Source organism: Phaeoacremonium minimum (assembly GCF_000392275.1).
Source record: "Phaeoacremonium minimum UCRPA7 unplaced genomic scaffold PA7_03_scaffold_8, whole genome shotgun sequence".
Classification (NCBI taxonomy): Eukaryota; Fungi; Ascomycota; class Sordariomycetes; order Togniniales; family Togniniaceae; genus Phaeoacremonium; species Phaeoacremonium minimum.
In genome coordinates, this window is record NW_006920915.1 from 1 (window position 1) to 24,339 (window position 24,339).

At 51.0% G+C, this 24,339-nt stretch overlaps 5 protein-coding genes across 5 annotated transcripts; 2 read left to right on the forward strand and 3 right to left on the reverse strand.

Annotated features, from left to right (window-relative positions):
• Positions 1-1,492: 1,492 nt before the first annotated feature.
• UCRPA7_144 (putative aquaporin protein) lies at positions 1,493-2,192 on the reverse strand (the record flags this gene model as incomplete). The annotated part of the gene is made up of 2 exons (XM_007912742.1): positions 1,493-1,825; positions 1,878-2,192. The coding sequence occupies 2 exons, from the start codon at positions 2,190-2,192 to the stop codon at positions 1,493-1,495; spliced, it is 648 nt and encodes a 215-aa protein (XP_007910933.1).
• Positions 2,193-5,582: 3,390 nt separating this feature from the next.
• On the reverse strand, positions 5,583-6,071 carry UCRPA7_145 (putative histone h4 protein; the record flags this gene model as incomplete). Its single annotated transcript, XM_007912743.1, has 3 exons — positions 5,583-5,746; positions 5,817-5,954; positions 6,062-6,071. 3 exons carry the CDS (start codon positions 6,069-6,071, stop codon positions 5,583-5,585), a joined length of 312 nt encoding a protein of 103 aa, XP_007910934.1.
• Positions 6,072-8,088: 2,017 nt separating this feature from the next.
• On the forward strand, positions 8,089-8,665 carry UCRPA7_146 (putative histone 3 protein; the record flags this gene model as incomplete). Its single annotated transcript, XM_007912744.1, has 3 exons — positions 8,089-8,301; positions 8,410-8,562; positions 8,621-8,665. 3 exons carry the CDS (start codon positions 8,089-8,091, stop codon positions 8,663-8,665), a joined length of 411 nt encoding a protein of 136 aa, XP_007910935.1.
• Positions 8,666-9,439: 774 nt separating this feature from the next.
• Positions 9,440-14,299, reverse strand: UCRPA7_147 (putative dna-directed rna polymerase i subunit rpa1 protein; the record flags this gene model as incomplete). Its single annotated transcript, XM_007912745.1, has 1 exon — positions 9,440-14,299. One exon carries the CDS (start codon positions 14,297-14,299, stop codon positions 9,440-9,442), a length of 4,860 nt encoding a protein of 1,619 aa, XP_007910936.1.
• A 1,210-nt stretch (positions 14,300-15,509) lies between these two features.
• UCRPA7_148 (putative u4 u6 small nuclear ribonucleoprotein prp3 protein) lies at positions 15,510-16,901 on the forward strand (the record flags this gene model as incomplete). Its single annotated transcript, XM_007912746.1, has 2 exons — positions 15,510-15,684; positions 15,835-16,901. 2 exons carry the CDS (start codon positions 15,510-15,512, stop codon positions 16,899-16,901), a joined length of 1,242 nt encoding a protein of 413 aa, XP_007910937.1.
• Positions 16,902-24,339: the final 7,438 nt, after the last annotated feature.

Consider the following 24,339-nt stretch of genomic DNA (forward strand, 5'->3'; position numbering starts at 1 on the left):
ATCTATCTGGCCCGTTATACTACTCTCTATATCTCAACATTTACTAAGCTTAATAAGGTAAAACTCAAATATATATAATATTATATAGTTAATAAGCTATATGTTAAGTTATATCTATTTTTAGTAAGGTTTGGTGGTTTTAATAGGGATATTAAAATCGGCCTTAACTATATGTTTTTCAAGTAGGCCACTCGCTATGTTGGGCCGCTCGTTATGCGAATACGTTAGTACTATTAAGAATAGCTAAAACAATAATACTTACTAAATTATACTACTTTATTTACCGTGTATTTACTTATAGTTTTTATATATATTTAATTTATCTTTAAAGTAAATATACTTAATAGGAGCCAATCAGCTATAGTCAATTAAGCTGAAAATAGACTAACTGAAAAGCCGAATAAGCTAGTACTTCATTCTAAAGTACTGACTCTAGTGCCTAGAGAAGTGAAAGATAAGCTGATTGGCCTAAAAGTTGAAAAGGCACAGTCGTGCCTATAGGCCTCTATAATTGACCTAGCTTGCAAGGAAACCGGTCCCTTACGCACCTAACGCACCGTAGGCGTAGAACGTGTGTTGAAGGCTACAGATCTAGGTAGGTGGCTGTAGGCCACTTAGCCTAGATAAGGTGTAGGCGCCAGGTGGTCGCCAGGTGGCCGCCACCTGTAAGGCCCTTTTTCCCACCCAGCCACCTGGCCAGGTAGCTATATGGTATCGTTACATAGCTATTTACAAAGTTAACATCTGAGACAATGCACGCATATTGTGCTCTGTTACATTAGTTCTATATCACATGACATAGTAAAGCTCTTTGGTGGCTATGCTCACTACTCGGAATTATAAGTTATACGTTTATCAATATTAAAAGTATATGGTTGAGTTTTTTCTCTACTCCAAACATTCGTAAGCATGCCACCACCATGACGACCGTTCAGTGTCCATGGTTTACCGCTGTTTCCATACATACACAAGGTCGGTATATGCGAAATGTAATTAAGCTAAGCTTGATATTAACAGGTATCGTCTGCCAGCTGGGGACCAAGTGAGGAGTAGACTCGTAGCACTCGAAGCATTTCAGCGGTGCGTGCATCTTGAATAACACACGAGCGTGGTCTAGGGAACCGAGACATCGAGCCCCTCAAGGCCTGCGGGACGGTGACCTGCAGCTACAAGCACTGGAGCCAACCGAAGATTCTATCTTCTCAGCAGGGCTAGTTGCCTTTTCCAGATCATCAGAATCTTGCCCGGGATTTGCGGTCTGGTACTCGAGCCATTTGAATAGGCGATACACAGCAAAGGCAAGCAAAGCGCCAGTGAGTGGACCAATCCAGTATATCCAGTGGTAATCCACGAAACCAGTAACGACTGCGGGCCCGAAAGATCGAGCCGGGTTAACTATGGCGTTCAGCGTTGGTCAACTATCCCAGGGCCGGGTGTAGTTCGACTTTCCTCCCGGAGACACAGCCGTTGTAATAAGACAGGGTATATGGAACTACTTACTGGAGGTGCCAGTCCAATTTGTGGCTACGATATGAGCGATAAATACTGCCATTCCAATGCCAAGCGGGCCAAGAAATGTTGCTCGATGCTTCTCTACTGCGAGGAAGAAAACTGTAAGGACGAGCTGGGCAGTGAGTAGTATCTCTATGAAGAGACCCTGAACGACACTCGCGCCACCACCCAATTTGTTGGCGACCAGAAGTGGTCCGGGGAGCAAACCGTCTACGGCGGCGGCGGCAGCGATGGCAGCCACGAGTTGGGCAGCCAGGACACAAAGACCACGGACCGGCTTAACAGCACCGACCAAGACGAGACCAAGAGTCACCTATACTGATTAGATGGCTTATCCTTTGTATTCTGCATCGCGATTGACATACGGCTGGGTTGAACATTCCCCCGGTGACACGATAGAATACCCAAACATTGACCGCAAGCGCTACGCCAAAAGATGATGCGATGTATAGCAGGCTGAAAGGCAGAAGTGGCGCATTGGGGTCGTCAGAGTTGGTGACAATAGCAGTTTGAGTTCCGATGAACGAGAGGAGTAGGAACATGAAGGTTCCAACGAATTCCCCAGTGACCACGACAATGGTCTTGCGGGCTGGGTCCGGCACGACAAACCGCCCTTGCTGAGGTAGGGGTTCAGCAGCATGGGTGGTTGCGAGTGTCACGTTCCCGACGGCTGTGCTCATTTTTCGATGTCAATGGTGACGCTCCCGTGTCTAATATGTTGGATAGTTGTCCTGAGAGTTGCTTGGTGGTAAAGCACAGGCTATAGAGAGTATATTATCTTTCCGGCCCATGATCATGCCTTTAATAGTTCCTTTAACTGCAAAATTCTCACCAATGTGAACCGTGTCCGATTGTCCGGCTCAATGATGCTTCAAAAGTTCACAGCCCCGACTCGTGCGCTAAAAACCACCGTACCGTTGTGAGCTGGAATATGAGGAATGAACACTAGACCACCTCGGCCGCAGCGAAACTTTACGGCCAAATTCGGCGTAGTGTATTTGTTTCAGCTGCTAGAAGCCGTGCGACTTCAGCTCGCCTGTCCAAGTAGTGCAACGCTTTCAGCTTGCGTCCCCTTATCCCCTCTGTGCCTGACTCGTGCTTCCCGATAATTTCACGTCGTGGAATATTGGAAGAGTGGCATGTCTCGAAACGCTCCGAACACCATCGGAAAGCATGCCGCATCGTGTCTTACTTGCTCGACCTGCCCTATCTCTCTCTCGTGGGCCGTACCGGGGGATCATATATATCATAAGTAGCGTTTGGAAATCTACAGGCAGGCATCTTCCTAGGCAGGTCTCAATCCCTTGTGAGGAGAGAAACAGTCGTACCTGAATATATATTCCATGGCTGAATATCGTTTTATAGAGGACAAATTAATTGACAGGGTTCTCCACGCAATTTATGAAATGTGTGCTTCCTTCCACGTCCCAGTATACGAGGCATCAACGTGGTAATGCCGTCGCAGATACATCCGAAGAAACCGTGCCAAGGGAACCCTTTGTCGGGCCAAAAGACCCTCCATCTCCAGGATGTTCGCGTAAACCTTAATTTTGATGTGAAATGGCACCATCTAAAATTCTCGCCTGGGTTGCTGCCGCACAAACGGCTGCCAGACACTCGGCCCGATACGGGGGGTGCCACCATGAGCTATGCTGAAATACTAGTTGGACTGAGATAGGAGTATATGTTAAGCTTAAACCTTTTGTTTATGGGCTATTTAAAGCATCACATTTTACGTTCGGCGACACGAGGGTCATGGACGGACATTTAAAGCTTGACAGGATCCAGTAGACTTTCCAGTAGAATATCCTGCTGCTAACGAAAAAGACAGGCCGTGAAGGGTAGATAGCGAAGCCATACGTCAATCTCCGCTACACGCAGCCGGATATCAGTACACACCATGGCGACACTAGGTCAACTTTACATGCTAAGCGAACATCGTCAGTATGACTGTTCTCACCGCTTTACTACCCCGGAAAGCGTGATCATAAGAAACATATGTCCAATGCTCTATCCGGGCATGTGTCAAAAAAAATAGAGAGAGTACCTCACGCCGCAAGACGTAATGGTCATGTGTTTGACAACCGCGACTACAAGGATGTAGCATTGAATTTCACCATCACAATAATTAGTTGTCTCCTTCTCCCCGGGATCAAGCCGTCGGTCTTCAACGAGGGAAACAGTGAAGTCACTGGGAAATAAACGATTAACACGGAGCTGTATACGCAGCGGACACAGGGGAAATCGATAGGGCCCTATGCTGCCACGTGGCATTCATTGGTTGAATAATTCGATGTGGTTATGTCCAAGTTGTCTTCATGGAGTTGAGCTACCCAAGTAAACTCAAATACATGACTCCTCGGGACATAAGGGAGATGCCACAAGACTATTGGGAGAAACCTTTGCTCACAGTCCACACTACAGAAAAAGTAAAAATCGTACTGCAATAGCAATCAACACACACGTAATCATCCCCGCCAGTTGATTGTCTGATATCCCACAATATATCCATACCCAGCGAAGTCTATTAGCCCGACATCAGGTCAAATCACAAAACGGTAACACGACTTTGTGTGGGTATCACGTTAGTTTCCAGACGCATGCTGACGCGAATACAGGCTGGGAGTCATGACCAGAATGCCATATTGCCTGTAACAGAACATATCCAGAGAGGACGGTTGAGTTTTCCACTCGTATTTGCAACAGGAAATGTGATTGCCTTACTTCCCCAGGGAAGCGAGGTATCAAGCAACGAGAGGTTCGGAATAACAATGGCTTGATAGACCAATCATATGGTCCCTAGGTACCATTCAGTCAAAGCAATAACTCGGCCAAAGACTCGTAATGCCAGTATATAGCACTAGATACACACAGGAGAATAACCAATGTAAAGTGTAGATAATACTCTGATTCCAGCGTAGCTATCTCCTAGTATACTACTATTACTAAATAAGATGTATGAAAGAAAAAAAAAACCCCCCAATTACGACATAAGGACTACATTAGAGCCGGGAAGTACAATTCCCGGTAATCTATAAAGTTGTCACCAAGAGCACGCCATACCAGAGACTGAGTTCAGACACTCGAGTTCATGTGCAAAAGCTAATAAGTCATACACCGGTAGCCATGGATGTCTTGGGCTTTCAAGACAAGAGGGGACAGACGCGGGGTTTGATACGGTGACGACGAGTGCCTAATTGTAGTGTCACAGCTAACTCATTAGATCTGATGACCTGAATAACAGGCACCACGGCCGAGATTTTCGGCAAAAAAGTAGCGAGCATTGCAGAGCAAGTAGACGACTGTTCTCTACAACAAGATACCCTACATGTACCGATAGCATATCCACCACCAAGTTCCAGACACGGATGCACAGGACGAACCACAGGGAAGCACAGGGTCTTACGCACATGCGAGTTAGTACCACCGCACAACACTGCGGAAATCAGAACTACTGCTTCCAACACCAAATCATCCACGAATTAGATCTGATTACAACAGGGAAACTGTCCAGGACATTACAGACCCAGACCCAGACCCCAGGCCATACATGTTCGATTGTAGCCTAGTGGTGTGCCTTGCCTCACCACACAGGAGAAGCTGTTCTTACACCCACAGGGATGACACCAGACCAGCAATGACTTATAGCCACGATAAGAAAGGACAGCACACGGCGGGGCGCCCAGCGAGACATGGGATTACAAGCATTATTACTAACACTGGGATATGGACATGTAAGCACTAAAGGCCGACTTGTAGGGTGCAGCATGGAACGGCGATACAAAGGCTAACGGCACGACGCGTTCTTAGGTAAACAAAAGTCACGCCAGGCCACGATGCACCCTTTGAACAGACAGACACAAGAGCAAGACAAGAGGTACAACAAATCGTAGTGCAAGACCCCCTTATGCACTGGGGGGAATCAATTATGTTATCCGTGCTGAACACCGTTGATTGCCCGTATGGTACAGAGAACCCAAAGCAGAAACCGAATCCCATAATCATCATCACAGTCCAAACCATGCCGACCCCTCCTTAAAAACAATCGTGACAGACATGAATCATGACGTTTAACCACCGAAACCGTACAGGGTGCGGCCTTGGCGCTTCAGGGCGTAGACGACGTCCAGGGAGGTGACGGTCTTTCGCTTGGCGTGCTCAGTGTAGGTGACGGCGTCACGGATGACACCCTCGAGGAAGGACTTGAGGACACCTCGGGTCTCCTCATAGATCACTGAAAGAGGACAAAGGTTAGCGGCGCGCGACGCGTCGTAGAGTGGGGCTCCTGATAGGAAGCAACTTACTGGCAGAGATACGCTTGACACCACCACGACGAGCGAGACGTCGGATAGCGGGCTTGGTAATACCCTGAATGTTGTCGCGAAGAATCTTTCGGTGACGCTTGGCGCCACCCTTGCCGAGGCCCTTGCCGCCCTTGCCGCCTAAAGAACGCGTCAGTGACCGGCCCGGATGAATAAGAGGTAGCAAAGAGGTAGTTATGTGCGAGTACATGGTCATGGGGATGATCGGGAAGGTGGAAATAACTTACGTCCAGTCATGTTGATTGGTGATGGGGTTTGTGAATGGTGGGGTGAGTTGTAATAGATACCGCTAAGGGTAGTGCACGAGGACGATGATGATGATGGATGGTGGTGGTTGAATGAGATCGGAGAGGGTGGGTGAGGTCGGACGTGGGGAAGGGCGAGATTAAGTACGAGGACGGGGTGCGGTAGCTGTGCGGCGAAAGCAGATCAAATCAGTCACTGATCTGGGCCGGGCGGGCTAAGGTAGGTACTGTAGTTGGCTGGCTGGTTGGCTGATTTTCGGTCGGTACCTAACTTAATGTAGGCGCGTAGCGAGGCAAGGCAAGGCAAGGCAAGGCAAGGCAAGGCGCGGCGCAGGGGCCGCCCGCCGTGTGTGTTTTCGACTTGTTTATCCCCCCCCCTGTCTCTCCCCAAAGGGTTTTACCAATCAAATCAGACCTTTCCATGCCAAGTTGCAGTTCAAGGGATCCATTTACTTACCTAAGACACACGTAGAATGGCAAATAAATCGACAACAAAAAAACACGAGTAATAAAATAAACGGGACTTGCACAATCGGGTCCACCGTCTTCCCTTGTCTGACAGTTGGTCCAGTGCAGATTTTCTATTGGCTACATTGAGCATCCGCCTGCATTACCATGGATACCTACGTCGGCAGGACCCCGGCTTTCCTTCAATACCTATCTACTGCATACTTAGGCAGACAGTACCATATGTAGAGTACAGCACCTCGGGCAAGCATACAGAGTAGATGTTACAAGAGGTAGATCTTGGTGCAGATTGGGCCTTCCATTCAGCCTGGCCAATGACCTGATGTGACTGTACTTATCCTAGTGAAATGGACAAAGGACGCGCACCATTGCTGTCTTGCCTTATCCAAAATAGTCTGGCCCTGATTTGCCATGTGGTCTCACCACATCCATCTGTGTAAAGCAGAAGACCTCACTGGCTGTCCTCCACCTAACTATTCGCAAAAGACAAATATGCAGCTAGGGCCGTGCTGGATGCCACTTTTGCGACAGGTTCATGTATTGCAAGACGTCGTTTCCGAGCAACTCTCGACGAGTCTTCCAGTGCTTTGGTTGCTGGGTACTGGTTATGCCTACGCCTGTAGACATCAGTTACAGCACACATATGTCAGAATGGAAACTGCCGAGTCATATATGAGTTGCCTGCTAAGGACGAGACAGCAGTAGGCACACTGTCAGCCATCCATTTCCTGTTGCGGTTCCTTTCCAATCCTACATTGTCAACTAACTTACGTTTCATCGTGGGTACCTAGGTAGGTCGTGGTCTGGAAGAAACAAAATAGCAAGCCTTTGAAAGCAGTATCCATGTATGTGTGTTAGGTTAGGTTAGGTAGGTAGGTACCTAGGTAGTCTCTTCGCAGTCAAGCGATTGATGGGAGTGTCCTTGTGTCACTGCCTAATACCAGATGAGTCGTCCTTCCATCGCATCCCAAAGAAGAAAGTGGATCCCTAGAGACACTGATCCATTCCCAACTGCCAGGCGCGGACCAATGGAAAATCGGCACCACCTGCGTCAGCGCCACCCATCTTGGTCTAGCGTCCATGGCGTTCGCCCCTTCCCGCATATTCCTGGGCGGCTTTCCTACAAGAAAGACAGGAGCACACACGGGCCATTTCCTGCTGCCAAAAACCGCGTTCCATTTCCCCTCCCAAAAAAGCGGCCATCACTTGCCATTTTACTAAGGCGCTTTGGCTCCCGCATTTGCAATCCAACACACCCAAAACACCCAAGCAAGACACACCAGGCACCCCACCCCAAAAACCCAAAAATTGTTATTATCGAAAAAAAGAGGCAAGCGCGCCCGCCTAATCAGCCGTCCAGCGCCAGCCCACCACAGCTGCCTACTTAAACCTCTCGCCCCCCACCCCCTCTCCCCAATCTTCTCCTCTTTCATCACACACACCCAACAACCACACTCCCCATCCATCCATCAACAACTCATCATCGCACATCGCGATCATCATCAAACAACCTTCCACTATCATCACCAACATCATTCGCAATGGCCCGCACCAAGCAGACCGCCCGTAAGTCCACTGGTGGCAAGGCTCCCCGTAAGCAGCTCGCCTCCAAGGCCGCCCGCAAGAGCGCCCCCTCCACCGGAGGTGTCAAGAAGCCTCATCGCTACAAGCCTGGTACCGTTGCTCTCCGTGAGATTCGTCGCTACCAGAAGTCCACTGAGCTTCTGATCCGCAAGCTCCCCTTCCAGCGTCTGGTAAGCCTCCATCCTCTGATTTCTACCGCGGCGCGTCGCGCATCCACCCTGACGCGGTCGTGGCTCCATAACATAACCCAGCATCATGGCTAACGCGCTCCGCCACAGGTTCGTGAGATCGCCCAGGACTTCAAGTCCGATCTCCGCTTCCAGTCCTCTGCCATCGGTGCTCTGCAGGAGTCCGTCGAGTCTTACCTCGTCTCCCTCTTCGAGGACACCAACCTGTGCGCCATCCACGCCAAGCGTGTCACCATCCAATCCGTAAGTGGCCTGCGATCACATGAAACATTCATCGATATCATTGCTAACAACCTTCTAGAAGGACATCCAGCTTGCCCGCCGCCTCCGTGGTGAGCGCAACTAAGCCGCCTCTTAAACGCCTGGTCTCGGGTTTTTGATGGGTGGTTCACGATTTTGACATTTGCAATGCTTGGTTGACGATGGTCCACAAGGGAAAGGGTTAATCACGGCGTTCATGATGCGATTGCTTTGCACAAGGGGTGTACATTTAAGATTTGCAGCTTAGGGGAGCTGCACACGTTAAACGCAGGTTCATGACCATATCGTACCTTGTTTCCCATGCCTGTGACCTGTCCCGGTGCCCTGCTAGCGTACGACTTGTTCCTTGTGGAGTTGGTCCCTTCCGGGGTTTGTTTTGTCTCTTTTGTCTACCGCGCCCGATACGCGCCAGGGCAATGCGTAGCGAGGTAAATTTTGTCCGGTGTTCCTTGCGCGTATGTGGCGGTCATGTGGCTTTACCTCTGGCATGTACGTGGACACGAAGGTAAAGCTAAGGCTTAAACACATGCCTACAAACTGGGTTCACGCCAATGCGTACTACAACCGTGCAATGTTAAATAGGCCAATGCGTAATGCTTCCTGTCAAGAGTGCGGTCCACATCACAAAACAATGCATCGTAGGTATTTGCATCACTCCGCAATACGGGGAGGTGAATAGAAGAAACGCTACTCGGCCGTTTTGTCGCTTGTTCAAATCTTGATAACTTTGAATCCCTATCAATTTCTGACTCCATGGTGCTATCTGTTAACTGACAATTATAGAACTTGGGTGCATCCTGGGGACACAACGCTATGCCGGGATCAACATCTCCACCCTCGGAGACCTCCATGGCTATAGTTACGCTCGCAAGGGGTCAAAGTGCTGTTGCGGCACTCTTGTTAGGACGTTGAAAGCGCCGGTTCCTACCTTTCCTAGGCGACCCATAACAAGCCGACTGCTCGGTGATGCGAGATTGTCCCAGTCGCCGTCAAGAAGTGCGTCTTTGAGGAATGCGAGTGTAGTTTCGAAGCTCATCTTGGTGAATGGGCTAACGTTTCCTTTGAGACCCATCCTGTTGAATGGCGTAAAGCCGCCGTTGCGTGTCATGTAGTCGCCAATCAAGTTCAGATGCCGGTTGTCTACGCTGATCCCGTGCGATCCGAAGACGTTGCTCAACTCACGAATAATATTGTTTCGACATGCCTCAACCCCGTAGTTTGTCAAGACAGCAGCAATATCGTTTGTCGATATCCTGTTCGGATTGATGAAACCCCCGTAATTTTGCATCGCTTGGAGATTGACACCATTTGTATGCACAACAGGCATCTCCACCTCCTGCCCAGTCTGAGTGTCCAACATCTTCTCGTCGGGGACAAATGTGCATTGGCCAATGCCTGGCACTTGATGCACAAGTGTTTTGCGCACAGCCTCCTGCACAAGGTTCAACATGAGCAACTTCGGGATACTGACGTCGAATTCAAGTGTGAAAGTACACCACTCGCCAGACAGATTATCGCACTGGAATTGGGAGACATGCGTATTTTTCGACTTGACTCGGCTCTCCCGGGACTTGCTTAGAGCCTCCATTTCGGCGTCGGACGAGGCTTCATCGTCATTAGCTTCCTCCGGCGGTGGACTACCTCCAAAGCCTTCATCCTCTAGTTCTTCGTCCTCGGCTGGTGAAGCCTCGCGCTCTAGTCGTGTTTGAATGGCGTCATCATCCTCGTCATTTGGCCCATACGACACTGCCTCGCTCCTGTTGGCTTTTTGCTTGGCGTTTGTGGCATCATCGTCGCCTTCCTCGTCGTCATCGTCATCATCCCCGTTTCGACCGCTGCTTTCTGCATTTGGCCGTGCCATTTCTACGACGCCGGTCTTCACACCGATCTCCGGAGTGGCGGCGCTAACGTCAGAGCCCTTTTTCTTCTTGATCTCTCGGGTGATTAAGCCCTGGAGGTTTGGCAGGAGTTTCTTTTCGACAGTGTCCAGTACATCCGTGATGGTGATGCAATATGCGCTGGTGTACTCTTCAGATGAGAAGAAATCTAGTCGAACATTGTAAATCTTCGCCAACGGATAGGCGATGCCCTTGCCGACTCGCTCTTGGACTACTGCTTTGTCAAGAACATGCGACAAGGGCAGGACGCTGATGCTCTTCGCAAATTCACGGCCCTCCTGTTCTCCAAGCTCCTCATTGAGAATCAATGTCATAGAAGGTGTTGAGATCTTGTCGCTTGCGGTCATAAGGATCTCTCTCAGGCGAGGAATACCAAGGGTGACGTTCTTGGCCGAATGACCAGCCAAATGGAATGTGTTCAGTGTCATCTGTGTGGATGGCTCCCCAACGGACTGGCCAGCAACAATGCCCACAGCTTCGCCAGGTTCCACAAGCGACCTCATATATTTAGCAGCCATGACCTTTTCAACGTGCTTCCGTGAAAGTGAGATCCTCCCAGGTACGATCTGCTGGTTGACACCCTTTTCCTTGATGATACCGTCCTTGTTTTCTTTGATATAATCCATCAATGCCCCGTAAAATTTCTCAGAGGTAGCAAATGCATGCCTAACGGGGTTCGCAAGACAGTTTACAGGTTCATCAGTGTTGATGATGTTTGCTTTCGCCTTCTTGACTGCGATTTTGCTCTTCTTGTTGAAATCCTCCTTGTGTTCAAACAGACCATACGCAGCTGCATCCTGATATCTCGTCTGTGCAAGCTGGGACTCAAAGTTTTGCAGCAAGAAGCCGAAGTCAGTGAGATACTTCTGCTTTGTGATATCCAAACCATCCTCACCAAACAGAAATTGCACCATGGTACCATCGGAGTCACGCACAGATGTGTCATAAGCAATCTCAAGACCCTCCATGCCTTTGATCAAGCATCTTTGAAGGTATCCGGATCGGGAGGTTTTGACAGCCGTGTCAATCAGACCTTCTCTGCCAGCCATGTGATGGAAGTAATACTCCTGCGGCCGGATCCCTGTCAAGAATCGATTGACAACATAACCTCCAGCTCGCACATTTGTGTCGAAGGGTCGGAAGCTTGGCAATGTCTTGCCACTGACCATCACCGGTACCCGTCTTCCTTCAAGAACTTGCTGCCCAAGATTACAGGAAATCAAGTTCGCGTTGACGAGGCCACCCTTGGCTCCTGAAGTAGTCATCGATTGCATTTGATTCTTCGGGAATTGTTTCTCGAGCCCATCGGGTAGACAAGCTTTGGTAATCTGGCTCGATAGCTCCGCACAACTGTTATTCATTAATATGTCCAATCCTTCCTGCTTATTGTCGTCTCTCATGACCTCTTCTAGCCGGCTAAGAAGTTCTGGGTCGTTCTCCTTTGGCCTCTGCTCATCGAGGGTGACGTATTTGGCTGCAACTTGAAGACCGATGCGGCCAGCAGCCTCAAGCTTCTGCCTTCGCCACATCTCGCCATCGCGTGTGAGCTTCAAGTCATCCATGCCGCAAGTGAACGCTCGCATAGTCAAGTATCGTGTCAGCAGACGGCCCATACTGCTTAAAAGCTTCCCGGCGACAGCCGGTCCATATACCTCGTGAACGGAATGTACAAAGCCACCAGAGCTAGGTCCTAGCTGCGCTTTGTCTAAAATGCCTGAGATAAACTCGCCATCACGGAAGAGGACCGTGCCTTCTTCCGAATTCTGGCCCCAACGAGCGGCAGGAATCGAACTCTTTCCATTCATCCACAACTCTCCGCAATTGGATGGCTTGATATTCTTGAGGATAGTCGTGATAACTTGTTTTCCTGTCCAGCGGGCTATCGGCTTGAGCACGGCGGGCGGTACCAGTTCGAGCCGCTCTCCAAGCACGTGGCCGCTCTCTGGACGGAGTGCACTGTAGATCAACTGTTGATATGCAGCTCGGTCAAAAAACGTGTCTCTATTACATAGAGCGACCGAAACAGAGAGATGGTCCTGAATCAAACCACGTAGAGGCTTTCCTGCAGTCCCAGAGATGTACTGGTGATCCGTATCTGCAAGCTGCAGTGCCTCTGCTCGCGCAATCTCGTTTTGAGGAAAGTGCATGTTCATCTCATCACCATCGAAATCGGCATTGTACGTATTGCAGTTTGCATAATGCATGCGGATGGTCTTTTCCCCGGGCAGAACTCGAACGCGATGGCCCATTATGGATGGCTTGTGCAAGGTTGGCTGACGATTCATCAAGACAACGTCACCATTTGTCAGGTGCCGGTGAACCTTTTTGTTGCGCATACCACTAAAGTTATTGTTGGTTGGGGCGAGAAGCTGGTTGGCAAGAGAGACACGATCCTCGAGGGATTTGTTCCTCAGATTTATGATCTGACCGTTTTCGTTTTCGATAGCCGAAGCTCCAGGCCATTTGTCAACACCGTTGATCACAGCTTGTTGCATGTCTTTGAAGTTGTGGCTTGTAACTGGCTCCGGATAAGTCAATTTTCGAGCGAACACAGGGGGTACGCCTATCTCATTGGTTTCGATATTGGGATCCGGCGAGATCACACTCCGTGCTGCGTAATTTACTCGTTTGCCCATCATGTTCTTCCGGAACAAACCCTCCTTCTTCTCGAGCTTCTGTTTGATCCCATCCTCGTTCCGCTTTGAGGCAGCGCCTTGCACGGGATTCTTCGTTTTGTCGATGAGAGAATTCACACAGTCTTGAAGCTCTGTCCAGACTTCGTGGAGTGAAGACATCTGCCTGAAATTTCCTCCATTCGTTCTTCCGTTCTGAACGTCTGCAAAGATGGAGCTGAACTTCGTGGAACTCCGCAATATTAGTTTATACAGCGAGTTCTGCTGGGCTTCTGTAACTTGGGCATCACCCGTGCGAGCCTCCGGTCGGTATCGGTTGGGGGGGACCAAAATTGCGTCCAGGAAGAAAATGTCTGGCGTAATCGGCCCCATCTTTTTGCTGGTAGGCTTTCTGCTGTAGACTAGAGATAACAATTCTTGTTCATTCTTGAATAAAAGTCGTAGCCGGCTTCTCACCTCTACTGGAGTGAGATAACGATGGGGAGGTGCCGCAGCATTGGACTTTGGCTTCGAGTCGCCTGTGACGACATTTCCAAGCTCATCTAACTCGTCGCCTTCGCCTTCATCGGCATTTATAGATTGCTCCTCGTCAGACGGAAGTGACTCAAGATCAGCAATGCCTTCGTCAGAGGCATATCCGCTCCTACTCTTAGTCTTCGACTTTTGACCAGCCAGGATGGCGTCACGTTGTTTGATTCCGGCTTCGGTATTTTTGGCAAGTTCTTTTGATGAGAGAGGCGTCTCGAAGATCTTGACAAACCTGTCTTTCCTGTATTTTGGTGCAATGGCACGACAACTTGCGCACTGCCTGGTCTTGACAATATCTTTAAAGAAGTCACTAGTAAGAGCGCTGCGCATTTCTGAAGAGCCCTCGTGCTTGCCTCTCCGGACCTCCCCAAGGTTGAGTCTAAGCTGAGCGAGCGCCCTGCGCACATAAGTATCACGGGCACGAATGACACCGTCCCCATTGTCGTCGTCATCCGAGTCATTCACAACATCCTGCGGAATGCCTTCCGAGGCAAGACCGTGGTAATTCTCTCCAATAGCATCAATTGCCTGTGCCTCCGCTATAAGTCCATGCTGGAGGAGTCGGAAGAGGCATTCATAACGGTGTAGATCTCGTCGGCGCAGACGGAACCGGTGGCAGTTGGCGCATTGTGCCCGTAGCAAACGGAGCACCTGGTCCATGAATACAGGGTGATAGACAGGGGCGGGTAGATCGATGTGGCCCGGGTGGCCGGGGCAGGCGGACTGTCCGAGATTGCATGTTGCGCAACTGAAATGCTAGTCAGTGTGTATAATAGATAGACTATATAATAGATAGACTACAGCATAAAAACTGGTTGAGATCACCTACAGAGCATCGCCCCAAGACCCAAGCGCAGGATCATACAAGCCTCCTGGCGATGGGTTCAGGAGGGTGTCGAAGGTTGTGTCATTGTTGATCTGTTTGACAGAGATGGCATGAATCTCATCCTTTGACAAAAAGCTAAACTCGACACTGTCCACTGCGGACGGAACGGGCTGTGAGATATTCATGGCTACGCGGCCGCTTGCTGGCGTGACATCCAAGCGCGAACAATGCCGTTTGCGGCGCGGCTATTCGTTTTTGTCTGCTGCCCTCTCGAGAAAGAACTGACGTTGTATGTAGGTATGGTAGATAGGTGCAAGTTTTCTTCACCTCAGAGGTAGATGTGGGGTGGTCACCCTAGCCTACTACGATCGCGGTGGAAAGAGATAGAGGAAAAGAAAATACTTTTTGGCGGACAAGTGCGGCAGAAATCACCGGAGCTTCCTAGCCTACCTATTGGTTATCAGGCGCAGCAAGTGCGAGTGGAGCTCCAACTACCTACAGCCTTCAAGTGGAAAATACGTGCGTGCCTTAGGGACTTCTATTCATCATCGCCACCAGCTTCCTCTTGCCCGCCTACCTTGGCTATCTAGGTACTGGCCGACTGTACTAATTGAAACGTCCGGATCGATCTGGGCTGCATCCTACGTCCCACGTCACCGCTTCGTCCTCCTCTTCCGCCGCTGCTAGTTGGCTTTCTTCGATCTGACACGTAATTCCAGTGGTGTTAAACCCCCAAAGCTACCAACGATATCGAGATCCACTCATTTGTCCGTCGAATTCACGCCGATCGCCTTCTTAGCAGTCTCGACTACTAGACGGTGGCCGAAGACCCCGTCATTGCGGGAGCGCGACTACACTTCACTTGTGCGTTACACGCTACTGGGGCTTGACTCGCCATCTCCTTGCAGACTCCTGAGCTCGCGGGCTTTCTGGCTGTCGCGCGGGTTTAGAAATAGCCAGCACGTCATGGAACGACGAAACCAATCGCCGGGCCTTGGGCCACGTCATGACGCGACTTCGCGAATACATAAGCCAGAGGGCGCCATGAACCGTATGGATGCCCTCAAGGCTCGAGTCGCGGCAGCGATCGAAGGGAGCAAAGCCAAGGGCGGTTTGAACGTTGGGCTTCACCCTGCGCTAGAGGATCTGGGGCAGTGGAAACCCGCAACCAAGAGTGGCGATTCGAAGTCGGCCCAAGCACCAGGGAAACCGCGATTGAGTACGGATGGATTCAGATTCTCGCCCTCTCAGAAAAATGAATCTCCACTCGGTAGTCCCAAGGCCAACCCATACCTAGACACGACCGCTCCAAGTCAGGGGGGGGCTGGAAGGCAAAGGCAATCCCGGCAGCTTGTCTTCAATCAAAAAGGAAAGTATATACAGCAGGCGAACGCCCTCCGTAGGCAGGCCGCTCTCGAGGCTATGAAGAAGCGGATTGCTGAGCAAACCCGGAAAGCTGGCATTGATGAAGACATGGATGCTGAAAAAAATTTCGTTGTTGAGAATCCACCAGATCTAGAGTGGTGGGATGAGGGCCTTGTCGACGGGAAGACCTATGATGTAATTTCTAATCCAGGTCATGTGAAAGTGCTGTCAGCGGACACCATTGTCACAGAATACGTGCAACACCCAGTTGCATTGGAACCGCCTCAGGACAGAAACATCCCAGCACCCAAGGCCATGTACCTCACTGCTAAGGAGCAGGCTAAGCTACGACGACAACGCAGGATGGCAGACCTCAAGGAAGAACAGGCGAAAATTCGCCTGGGCCTCGTACCTGCCCCGCCGCCCAAGGTCAAGAAGGGGAACCTCATGCGCGTTCTCGGAGAGGAGGCCGTCAAGGATCCTACTGCTGTTGAGGCCCGGGTGAACCGGGAGATTGCAGAGAGACACCAGAAACATCTCGAAGCAAATGAGGAACGGAAGCTATCAAAGGACCAAAAACACGAGAAGTTGGCAGCCAATCAGGAAAAGGACGCGGCAAAGGGTCTGCGTGTCTTGGTATTCAAAATCAGAAGTTTAGCAAATGGGCAACATCGCTTCAAGATCGGCAAGAATGCTGAGCAGTTGGCTCTTACCGGCGTCTGCATCATGCACCCGAAGCTTAACCTCGTTATCGTTGAAGGAGGAGAACATAGTGCTAAGCAGTATAAAAAGCTTATGCTCAATAGAGTCGACTGGACGGAAAATGCATCTTCGCGGGACAGAGAGGGCAAGCAGGGCCAACTTAGGCAGTGGCTCATGGCGGAGGACGAGAAGGGAGATCTGAAGGACATGTCCACTAACAAATGCACGCTGGTATTTGAAGGTGAGGTCAAGACAAGAGCCTTTCGAAAATGGGCAAGCAAGGTCTGTGAGACTGATGCCGAGGTTCGCGAGGTTTTGTCGCGCACGAAGATGGAAAACTTCTGGTCACAAGCTAAGAGTATGGATTAAGTTGGTAGTCTGATACTACTACAGGACCTAATTATATGTGTATACAATCAAATCTTGCCGTTCACCACTATCTTAAAGCTCGCTTGGTCTGATGTGTCAAGCCGAGAACCAATGTGATCGAACCGATACTCGGGTCTTTTCAACACTCCCATCTGTCTGACGCGTCAGGAGAGCGTCTACTCAACTGTCATGCAGAGTTGAGGCTTGCTTGCGCGATCTTGGCTTTCTAACATCCCGTCATATAACTTATATAATGTTTGCTACTTCCATGTTAGTTGCCAACCGTCATGTGAGTAGGTTGCACATTCCCATAACTTGATTTCACACGTCGGCGACTTGACCACCGGTGGTATGGATCCCAAGCAACCGTCTTCTTATGACTAGCATTTTGAGCAACGTCACTCGAACTCCTTTGTTGGTTCCGTGTCCAGCAGCAACGCGCCGCCAAGCAGTTCCATGTCAGCACTCCTGACCTCTTAGTATATTTAGTTAACTATTTTTACGTAGTCAGCGGTTCCGCTTATCTCGACATTTTTGGTAGAGAGGATGGTCGTATCAAAGTGTAAAATTGGTTCGAGAGTATTGGCTTAAACGATTCTAAGGATGGGAGGAGACTCGATGTGGTGCAACCTGCAAGTATTGTCAGCGAAGCTATCCCGAATCGCACACGTGCGCAAGCCTGTTTGCTCTCTGTGCATAGTACCCTTTTCTTGGCTAACTTGAGCTTCTGGTCCGAAAACTTCTCGTGGGAGCTCCTCGGTGGACTTTGACGCGTCCGAGTTTACACAGGCGGCTGACTCGAGGTGATGGTGGATAGGGCTTTGTTCATCTGATCAACAGACTCTTTGTAGGTTCGTCTACTAGGTGGTGTAGTTGTACTCGTGCTGGCTCTTTGTGATGTCTGCGGGTCGTGATAGGACGGCGAATGATGAGATCCGCGTTGGTACAAGCTGCAAGAAAAATGCCCGGACCTGGAAACATCGTGGTTCGCTCGTGCGGCACAGCTAAGCGGCACAACTAATTTCGCCTTTGGGGTAACAATAGAAGCTACCAGAGAGTCAAACAGTAAACAGTGACTCTATGTATGAGTCACTACACCGGGGAGCTGTCAGATCCCATAACAATGTTGTTGAAGGAAAGCTGACACAGGTCGCAACTCCAGCCAGTATGGACACTTCTCCTATGATAGGGGGCACACGAGGAACGATTACAGAGATGAACTACCTGGTGAGCACAATAGAGAATTTGCTCTATGGCTCACTCTCACAGTTATACCCATTCGGCGCCAGTTCACTCGCCATCGTCTCGGGAACCTTGGAAGCTCCTGGCCACGTTTTGGCCTCTCACTTCAGCCACGAGGCGAAGCCTTTCCAAAGCGTTAACGACCACTCTAACGGCCTTATCTATCGTGGTAGAACCTGCGCTTAGAGAGCTATCTACGCATAGAAACAAGTCTACGCTTCTAAGTGCCAAATCTAAGGGGTAAATCACATTGTAACTAGAGTATGTCTTTACTGTTCACTCTGTGACTGTTTGAACATGCGACGAGGAATATCGCCACCTATTCATAAACACAGCCTAACTATGGTAATAGGGCTCTCCCAACCAGCCTAGACACCAGAGATTGGCGATGCCACCACGGGCAGCCCGAATGTTGTGTTTGATTCTGCCCATCACAATAAGGACGAGTTCAGGCCACCCCCATGTGCGAGACAACAAGGTGAGACAGGCAGGACACTGGTTATAGTGACAGAAGGGTTATCATCCCATGAGGAGCACATTTTGCTATCCTCTAGTGACTGCACAGAGCGAGCCCAAAAAACCCCCAGGCTGTGCTACGTTCACTATGCAAGCCTGTAGTCGGCCAGCACTCCCAAATACTAGCCCGTCAACTCTAGGGGACGAACGAGTCTTCTGAAAACGACACGTTCCCTCCCGGTCTACATACCTACCTACTGCAGCACCCAAGCACTTGACGACCTGGATATCTGCAATATACGAAGTGCTGTACACCTATCAAAAACGGCCTCTCCTGTCCATTGCAGTATACCAAAGGCGTGCATGAAACAGGTACATACTCTAATCCCCTACATTCGCGGGCGTAAGTACCATATTCCGACGTGTTCCCCCCTTTCCCATGTAACATCACTCATGCACCATTTATGCAAGAGCGGAGTTGACAGGTTGGGCTTCGCAACATGCGATGCAGGACCATCATGTGAGATTCGCTCTGAGAAATACAGGACGAATTAGCCGCAGAAAAGACGATAAATGCGTCGCAACATGGTCCTTGAAGTGTACATACTAACGACCCCTTAATTCTGCATACTCACATGGATAAACCAGTGCAAGCCAAAAGCACTATGGCACGTGTAATTGTGCGCAACGCCAACACACATTGTGATCAGCCAGGCCACGCTAGACTAATGGCGGCTTGACTGGCAATAACAGCCGTCTTCACCTGTGAGCTAGGCGGATGCTGGCAGCTTGCCAGGAAAAGGGCCATGGTTGCCCATAATCCAGCGAGCGAGTTACCATCTCTGCAAGGTATTGTAGGGACTCGATTGGACAAGCCGCCACCAACTGTTATTGCATTTGGCCCGTCCCGGCTCAAGCAGCCGCCAACTCCAAGTGCATGGAGCAGCGAGCCAGCAGGGGCGGTACTTTGGCTGGCATCTACCCAAATTATCCACCGAGAAGAAACTACCACAAGTCACCACTGGCTTCGATCCACACCACAGAGCCCCTTCCACCCCTTTTCTGTTGAAAGCTTTAGGTCGTCGATACAACTTGGACCCCCTAGCCGTTGACCTGGTGGGATCGTCGAAGTAGTGTATAGAAATGACCATTGGGAGACGTTACCCTCCTGCCTCGCCGCTGCTTCTGTGACTCTGGCGGACGAAATTTGACGTGGCAGCTCACACTAGCGGAGGTTTTGAGTAGAGACCTGCATCACACAAGATAACGCAACAGAGTACAGCATGGTGTAGTATAGCATAATGTCCGTTGGCGCCTAGGTTCAATCAGAAGGAGCAGAATGGGATGACACGCTACCCTGGGTCTGCTCTCCTTTCCGGGTAGCTCACAACTCAACTCAGCTCAGGTTATCTTGCCGTGGCGAGGGCACCGTGTGCCGAGTTGCTTGAGAGCCGCGGCATCTCCAAAAACCGGTCGGCGCCCGTCGTCGTCCTTACGTTACATAAGGCGGGTATCTATTCTAAACCACGCCCCAGTACTTGAGCCCCGTACTTAGGTAATACGCGTCTACTTCCTTCGCAAGCAGGGTACCTGGGCTGGCGCGCAGCATTGACCTGGGACCTTCAGCTAATACCTGGGTAGTAGACCTGTTATCCACCTATCCATCCATCCACTATGTAGGACCGACCTAGGTACCTGCCTTTAGGTATTTACCTCACCTAATGGGGACCTAATGTAGGTATGTATGTACCCGTGTTCGGGCAGCAGCTGAGTGGGCAGACCGAACCAGACCCCTGATGGAAGGGGGGCGGGCTAGCCAGCTAGCGAATGTTGAATTCGTCTATTCGCCCTAGAATGAACAAATGTGTGGGTTCTGTTTAAACAAGCTTGGGAGTGCTTGTTCCCGTTGATCAATCCCTATGCAATGGACGTTTGGCGGGCTCTGCCTGGCTTTCGGAAATTCCCCGCATCCTGTTGGCCTGCCCTGCCTGCTTACCTACTACGTGTATCTATCTACATGGCTACCTACCACTTGTGGGTGTTCTACCTCGGGCCTTCCCCTACCCTGGTTGAGCATTATTTACCTATAAGGTAGGTAGGTATGTAGAGTCGCAGTTCTCGCTGTTTGTCCTGTGCTGTTGTCCGGTACTTGTACGTACAGTAGGCAGTACATCATCTGTAAATAGAGCACAGACACTCCCATCCAGGTGATCCCTGCCAGGGGCGGCCTGGCCCTCCAATCGGGGCCGTGTCCCGTCGCTTCGGGTCCGGGTTTTGGCTGCTCCTTCGCAGAGCAGCGGTAAATACAACAGGAAGAAGGGCTGAAGCGGTCTCCAAGCGGGCCCCGAGGTGAGTCAGTCCGCCGGATTCAGGTAAGGACGTAGGTCAGGTAGGTGTTAGCAGTTTACTAGGTATGTATTATGCAATAGATGGCGACATCTGCTCGGCTTGATAAACCCCGTTGACATCCCACGCCTCGGCCGAGACAAGACGAGCTGTGCCTGGCGTCTTATACTCGGGGGGGGGAAAAAAAGAAAAAACCCTACCGCCACGTTCATGTCCGTGTAGAGTTCAGACTTTCTGTCTTGACATCAAGGCATGTATATCACCATGATCGGGATTGCTATAGCACTGCCGAGTGGGCCACCAGACCCGGCGGCATGCTTAGAAATTAGGATAGGGTCGGGCTAGGGCGGATCTTTTTATGCCTGCTGGGAAATGACTACGACTCCACGGGCGCCTATGATTTTACCTGTGTCCGTACGTTCTACTCTACGTAGGTATGCTGCTGCTGTAGTTTACCTCTTTTTCCCCCTGCTGTGCCGGAGACTCTACGTAGATCTGCGACGAGATGGACCTCGCGGGCCAATGCAGCTGGCCTCCTTTCGGGGACAAGAGCAAGCTCCGTAATGCTGTAATGCTGCAGTGCTACTGCTGCGATATGCCCGCCCGGGCATGATAGTGGTCCTTGCTAATGGATCCCAGACCGGCCGAATCGATCGGCTAGGGCTGCCGCCTGACGACCTAAACAGCTCTCTGACCGAGTGAGTGCAGGGCTAAATACTCTCCAGTATCTGGTAGCTACCTACCTACAGTAAACCTCAGTCAAGCCTTGTACCCGCCCGAATGGTGTGGAGTTTTCTCCACTGTTACTCTGGCCCCCAAATGATTGACATGGGCCATGGTAGGCTTGAATGATCAACTAAACACACGGCGGTGGTCTCACCCAAGGTACCTACCTACCCAGGTAGATAATTACGCTCCTTCTGGTCTGTCGGGCTCGCTATCGCATAAGTCATGCTCCTTAGCTGGCCTATCCCAACGGCTTGTGAGGAGGCACCATGCTCGATACTCAACCACGAGCGTGCCGGCCTGCGGGCTGTACAGGTCACTTCAAGCATCATGAACAGAATATGAGATTTGAAGGCTTGTGCGCCGCTCGTTGATATCATAAGTCTTTTGCTTGGGGTTCTACTCTACAGCCGCGGCTGCCGTCATCTCTTAAAGAGACTGCGCTTACCAGCTGCGGCGCCTTCCAGAAAGATAGTACATCATAGCGACCATCCGTATGTCTCGTTCAACGCCACCGAATACATTTGGTATGCTCAGGGTGGGTTGTTCCCAGCCGCATAAGAATGCGAGTATATAATCTCCAGGTCAATATCGGGCATGCTCGCTTCTCAGTCCTCATACGCCGGGGTAGCTTTCCGGGAAGTCTACAAAAATAGAAGGATTGTGAAGTAATGCCTCTCATCAGCGGCCCCAACTGTGACCGTGCGTTTGCTCAGGCGTGTTCCTATTCCTGAGGGGTGGTGGGATGGTAGATAATAAACCACCACTTCCTGTTGGGGGCAAGGCAAGTGGTGGCAGGGCGCCCGATGATGGGACCATCGGTCCCATACGGGCGCCATGGCTCATGCTGTCGTAAGTCTCCGCTCGAAGATCCAGAGTGCCGATATCAAATCGCTTCGAGCACCCGTCTTCCATATGCCTGAGATCTTGGTCAGTTCTGTTGGGTCATACCATTTCAAGACTGGGGCGGGATCCGGACTCACCTCCGCAACGTATCCTTCCGGGCAAAGAGACGACCGCAGTAATCACACCTGTGATTTCGCTCCTTCATATGTACGCTCTGGTGGTGTCTCTGTAAGTCTGTCTTGCGCACAAACTTCTTGTTGCAGTCGTTGACAGGACAAGGGAATGGATATTCGCGCTTCTCATCATGCGTCTCTAGGTGAGCCTTATAGTTGTAGCTGCGACTAAACAGCTTGCCACACCCCTTCACCTCGCACTGATAATTCGCTTCCTCCTTGGTGGTTAGTCGGCGAGGTACTCTTCGTTGGGCCCGTGGCATGCGCGCTCCCCTCCTGCCGTCGTCAAACATAGGGGCCGCCTGGCCCTCAGTACCTGAGTAGTATTGGTCCGGCTCGAGCGGTGGATAGTCTGGCTTGGACCACGCGGAAGACTGGCCATCAGACAGGTAGCCGGTACTCTGCTGAGAATATCCACTCGCATCTCCCGGTTGGTGCCCATGACCCGGCCGCGGGGATGGGTACTGCGAGATATCCCCTCCAGCTTGGTCATACTCGCCTGGACCCTCGAGTTTAAGCCTAGGTGCGCCATGTGCGACGCCGGCGGCTCCTGGGCTATACAAGATAGATGTCCTGGACATGGATGGTCCCGGTGACCGGGAATGGGCCATGCCGTGAGCGGGGGGACTGTGGGAGATGGTGTGGTCATGGTGAGCTTGCGCGGCGTAAATATCCTCGCCGTACGAGTCGTAGGGTGCAAATGGGTCATATTCCGTTGTTAGAATGCCGGGCATGGCGCCGCCGGCAGAAGACTGCTGTAGAGGGACAGCCGTGCTGTTCCAGTCGGCGTGGGCCATGGCGTCTAGAGGAGGCAGGGAGGTGTCTGGGTCCATTGGGGGTGCCATGGAGCACGACGGCTCGTGGCCATATATTGAAGAGAGCCTGTACTGCTGAGCGACTAATTCGGGCGAAGGGTAGTCCGTCGTAGACGTCTCAGATGGGCAATAGACGTTCTGAGGAGAAGCAGGCGATCCGGTCAACGGCGGCGTGAGGTCCATGACTTGCCCGTCGTCACCACAGGTACAGGCAGGACGTCAATGTGCGTTCCCGCGTCTTATATAAGTGTCTGGGCGAACCGGGAAGGAGGAGGCGGAGAGAGCAGGCATGCAAGCAGGCAAGTTGATCCCAACAGACGAAGGACGCACGGCAGTGAAGAGTCGGCTAGGCTCCCAGGTCTCATTGGCGATGTCATAGCCAGGCTAGAAGGAACGGACGTCGAGTCATGGGGATGGGAGGGCAGACAGATATAAAGAAAGACAAGAAGGTTCTTGCTCGCGGACCGGGGCTGGGCAGGACTTCGGGACCGGGAGTACGTTCGGACGTATGTGGGCGACTAACAAGAGAGAGGTGTAGATAGAGTAGAGAGACGATGATACAACACCCGTACAGTTGGCGCAACGGCCGTCACCTGCCAGATTAACACATAGTGAGGCAGACTGGGGGGGTAGCAGGGACAGACAAGCCCCAAGGCAGATTTCCAGGAAACCTTATACGATTTGTAAACGGAACAACACACAGTGCACACACACGCACCCCTGCCTGCCCTGCTCTGGCTGGGAAAAATGGGGGAAAGGATACAACAGGGGGGGCGGTGGTGGGATTCAGGAATGGCAGAAGACAGAGGGTACTTGGAAGGAGGAGATGTGACC